This window comes from Pinus tabuliformis, chromosome 9 (genome assembly GCF_031772625.1).
Source record: "Pinus tabuliformis cultivar Carrire ecotype Pingquan chromosome 9, CPIR1, whole genome shotgun sequence".
Taxonomy (NCBI): domain Eukaryota; kingdom Viridiplantae; phylum Streptophyta; class Pinopsida; order Pinales; family Pinaceae; genus Pinus; species Pinus tabuliformis.
The window spans coordinates 259,892,843-259,897,696 of record NC_142307.1 but is presented as its reverse complement, the minus strand read 5'-3'; the positions used below and the strand labels follow the sequence as shown (position 1 = coordinate 259,897,696).

Here is a 4,854-nt window from a genome sequence, read left to right as displayed (position 1 = left end):
ATTTACTCTTAATAGATTCAAGAGTTTCTGTTGGGCAGTTTTTGAGATGATTGGGCACTTTGAATTTCCCAAAAAAATGCCAAAGTAATTTGATGGTCGCTGAACTTCTGTTTCAGAACGATGGCACCTTGGGCAAATTCTGAGATAATTGGGCATTTTGAATTTCCGAACAGATACCAAGTTATGTTGCTCTACTTTTATTTCAAAACGATGTTTTTATTTTTATGGATTTGAAGATGTAACGTTTTCTCAAAAATCAAATACTCTTAACTGTTAAACATACTCCTCAAATCTAAATGTGGTAAGAGATAAAACTGGTTGTGAGCCTACCATGAACACTCTTAGTTCATAAAATGAATCTGATTATTTAGGATCAGCCTTGATAGAAATAGTTCATTCTGATATCAATAAATCAGTAATGGTTGAGGAAAAAGCTTTAATATCAATGAACCAGGTAGCAGGTTTTATGCTCTGAAGGGTTGAAGTGTTCTTTTGATAATAACGCGCCATTCTTAATGTCATCAAGGATTAAAGGTTCTTCTAACAAGAAGAGAAAATGTGAGATCGAGTTTCAGATTAAATCGGAAATCATACAATCTATGAGTTCTATAACGATATAGATATAAAAATTGTTGGACATGAGGTTTTCAGTGAACTAAAGTTCAGTCGTGATGAAGTGGCTAAAAGATAAAAGAGCAGACATGAGGTTTTGAGTGAACTAAAGTTCATTCGTGATGAAGTGGCTAAAAGATAAAAGAGCAGACATGAGGTTTTGAGTGAACTAAAGTTCATTCGTGATGAATTGGCCAAAAGATAAAAGAGTTCAGTCGTCTTAATGATGGGTCACAAGTGAAAAGGACAGACAGAGGGGGTGAATAGTTCAACTTTTTAAGGATTAGGGATATTTTGAATAATGTTAAGGTGAATATTTAAGTTCCCATTTATGGTTTGTAAGGAGACAGGTTAATTTTAAATTTATTATCCCTATAAGTATTACAAGATAAAGTAAGTGCCATGATGCCTCATAGATTGTTTTCTATTCACATTTACTAGTTTACTAACCATTTAATTTATTTTCTATCTACATTTACCAATTTACCAGCCATTTAATTTATTTTCTATCCACATTTACCAGTTTACCAACAATTTAATTTATATAACTACGCTTAATCCAAAAAAATTAGAGCTATCAACCAAAACATTACAACAAACACATCCTCTAAAATTTAAAAATACTAGAATAATATGTAACATATCTTCATGGTGTCTGAAAAGGAAAATTGTTAAGTGGAAAAGTTTGTTCCCCAAAATAACTAACAATGTTTAGATAATTAGAAATCTTTAAAAACGAATGTATGAATTTCCCTATATTACATCTTAGCATAATTTAATTTATGCTTAATTCACAAAAACAGTAAAATGAATCTAAATGGATAATAAATACATAGTAAAATAAAAATACATAGTAAAATAAAATATGTTCAATAGTTAAAATATGTTCAATAGTTAAAATTATGTAATCATCTTTTATTCATCCAGAGGGCAACGGGGTTATTGGATGGTCCAGTGATAGTGATAATGTTGATGATGGCTCCCTTAAATCAAATTCAAGAACAAATTTCATTCACCGTTGTTCTCTGGATATTCGATTTTGAAATGGTCCAGCACTGTCTTATTCTTTAATTCCTGGCTCCAGAAAATTCTCATGAATTCTCCAAACTTATATCCTTTGTACAGAGCCGGATGCTGTTCATCAACCAGGGACGCTGCAGGGGCAATGAAGGCATCCTCCGAGGGGCCATAAAACGTAGGAATTGATATACGTGCAGCAGATGCATTCGTTACTGCTCGATGTTCCACACTTCTGAATCTACCATTGCTCACAACCTGACAAATTATTAGCATTAATAATAACATTGTCAAATTCCCATTGCTCACAACCTGATAAATTATTAGCATTAGCATTAACAATAACATTGTCAAATTTTCAGGAGGAAATAAAGTATTGGATCTGCTCTTGCTCTTGTTAAATACCTGCAGTTGATCTCCCATATTAACAACGAAAGCGTTGGGTATGGGTTCTACAGCAACCCACTTTCCATTTCTGAGTACTTGCAGACCACTGACCTCGCCTTGCATTAAAACAGTGATGCCACGCGCATCTGAATGGCGTGGTGTGCCAAGAGTAATATCCGGTTTCGGGCATGGAGGATAGTACATTATATCCATGAGTTGGGTGTGTTTACCGAAGATTCTGTCCAAGTAACTGGAATCGAGCCCTAGAGCTTCAGAAACGGCAGCCAGCAGCCTTAAAATCAGAGCTCTCACCTTCATAGCGTAGTTGCCTGCGATCTCTCTGTATAAAAGCATATGCAAGATAAGTACTTGTTGTTGTTGCAATATCGTTCCTCCAGAGTTTGGACTTCTTTTATTTACCCTCTATTGAATCTGGTAATTCAATCTTTGCCGAATTTTCTGAATTTTACCATTAAATCCACTCAAAATTGCATATTATGATGGTACTGATAAATTCAGCAATCTCAAAATCACCTACTATATCATAATAATTATAATCTGTCATGGTCAACTCAGACTTTGGGGTATGAGATCTGTTGTGTTGTTTTGGGTATGAAATCTGTTGTTTATGGTACAAGAGAACACTAGATCCAACCATTTAACTAAGTGTACATAGCATATAAACTCTGTTCCTCTGAATTTAAACATACTCTGCCCTTCTATATACCATATTAATATTCGCAATTTTTATCCAAAAAAATTGGATAAACCCCATTAGAGAAGAGAGACCACTAGATCCAAGAGATCACTAGATCCAACCATTTAACTAAGTTTGGACATAGTATATACTCTGTTCCTCTGAATTTAAACATACTCTGCCCCTATGGATTTAAACATATGGCCTTCTATATACTATATTAATATTTTCAATTTCTATTGAAAAAAATTGGATAAACTCCATGCATTATCCTACTGCCACTCCACATTAAATCACCCAGACCGTTTGGCTGCAAACACACACTAAATCACCCCACCCTTTTGGCTTCCAGTCATTTTCAGCTGAACTGAAAAGGAAAAGGGCTAAACCGTTGGCCGACTATCCTACTGTAACATAGGTCCCATGCTAATATTTGTAGTTTCATAAAAAAATCCATAAAAAATCACCTGTTCCGATTCCCATCATTTTAAGCTGAAAAAAATAAGTAAAAGACCTAAAATATTGACCAGGTGCTTGTTTCCCCAACCTTGGGACAGGTTTTACTTCAATTCGTAGCCTATTCAAACGTTTCAGCAGTTCAACAGCTATTAATAAGACTAACAGTGTATAATTGATTGAATACCTGTAGGCTGCAGGTTTTTCAGGCCAAGAGCTGATGACTTCCTCCAAAGGATGACATGGGTGCAACAGATAATCCCTCCAGTTAAGGACTTTTTCTTTGCGAATGTTGAAGCTCGTAGCAAGCCTAACCCGCTGATTAGGGTTCTCTGAGTAGAGGCATGCTCGGTCTTCCACGGGCATTGCGAAGAATTCTTTGGCAATTTCCATCATGCTTTTCATGGTTCCTTCTGGTACGCCATGGTTCACTATCTGCACTCACTTAGTACATACCCTCATATATGAAACTTGAACCAGATCTTATTAACACATCAGACTGACATTAAAAATATAGATTAAATAATCCTGCAACTCTGAAAGTAATAGCCTCAAAAACTTCAGGAATAGAAAACTGGTAAGAAATATCCTAGAATATCCATGGCAAGCTTAATTTGTAACATAGGGCCTTTTTGGTGTGCATAGGGGATAATCCAGAGATATTAAAAGAAAAGCACTGGCAAGAGAAGGGAGATCGAAGTATGATGTACCTGGAAAAAGCCATCTTCCTCGCACGCATGGCGGATTTCTTCAACTACCCTTGTTCTGTTAGGGCCATCCAGGTCCTGGAGATCCACCACCGGAATGCTCTCAGAGTAAGACACCTCAGACAGGTGGGGGCGTTCACTGGGAGGCAGGATATATTTATCTTGAACTTGAAGATGATTTATTCCATTGGACAGCAGCTTTTCGACAGCATTCACATCCTGGGTCAGCACATCTTCCATTGTAGACGGCATATTTCTTTCTCGAGTGCTGTAAAATTGGCAGTGGCACCTACCTATTGCTGTGCAAAACTAAGCTTCGATTCACAGACCAGAAATAGGATATCGGATGATGGGCAAAAGAAGAGTGAACATTTAAGTGCGTGCGTGCAGATCTCTGCAAATGAATTGAAAAGACATCCCCATGTTAAAGTGTTCAATATACACTACACAGTTTTACTACTATTTTTTACTCTCTTTCTTTTAATTTTCAGAATGGAAAGAGAGGATGAATTACGTTTAATAAATAGCAAAAGAATTTAAAAGAAGAATTATAAATTCTGATTATGTCGTTCAAATTCACGGCAAGAGCCAATTGGCATCATTTTCAATTTTGTGAGTGTGCTACGCATGGCTGTAGCCGTGCACAAGTTAGCTGTATTTTTATTTGCCTTGACATTGGCATGAATAATATCCTTTAAATTTTAAAGGGGAAAAGAAAGAAAGGGAAAAATTATGTTTAAGAAACAAATTAGTTTAAAGGGGAAAAGAAAGAAAGAAATTATGTTTAAGAAACAACTTATTTTTAAGTTCGCTGTATTATTATTTGTTTTCATATTGGGTGAATTATGTCGATTTATGGACAGATTACTTTGTCATCTGATTTTTTATTAATTTTTTTTTTTTTTTTTTACTTTCTGAAACCTCACAATAAGTGTTTCTATATTTTTTTGTGAAATAACTTATTTAAGATCTAGTTGC

The 4,854-nt window shown here is 35.3% G+C and overlaps 1 protein-coding gene across 1 annotated transcript; it reads right to left on the bottom strand.

The window, feature by feature from the left end:
- Window positions 1-1,494: 1,494 nt before the first annotated feature.
- LOC149148174 (protein DMR6-LIKE OXYGENASE 1-like) lies at window positions 1,495-4,340 on the bottom strand. Its single transcript, XM_089440517.1, has 4 exons — window positions 3,880-4,340; window positions 3,357-3,604; window positions 2,035-2,356; window positions 1,495-1,887 (listed from the first exon to the last, which is right to left on the bottom strand). Exons 1-4 carry the CDS (start codon window positions 4,126-4,128, stop codon window positions 1,621-1,623), a joined length of 1,086 nt encoding a protein of 361 aa, XP_089296643.1. The 5' UTR covers window positions 4,129-4,340; the 3' UTR covers window positions 1,495-1,620.
- Between the last annotated feature and the right edge of the window lie 514 nt (window positions 4,341-4,854).

Coding starts and splice junctions, on each gene's coding strand:
- LOC149148174 (XM_089440517.1), bottom strand. CDS start 4,128: ATGCCGTCTACAATGGAAGATGTGCTGACCCAGGATGTGAATGCTGTC. Junction 2,357..3,356: donor GAAAAACCTGCAGCCTACAG/GTATTCAATCAA, acceptor GCTTTTATACAG/AGAGATCGCAGGCAACTACG. Junction 1,888..2,034: donor ATATGGGAGATCAACTGCAG/GTATTTAACAAG, acceptor ATAATTTGTCAG/GTTGTGAGCAATGGTAGATT.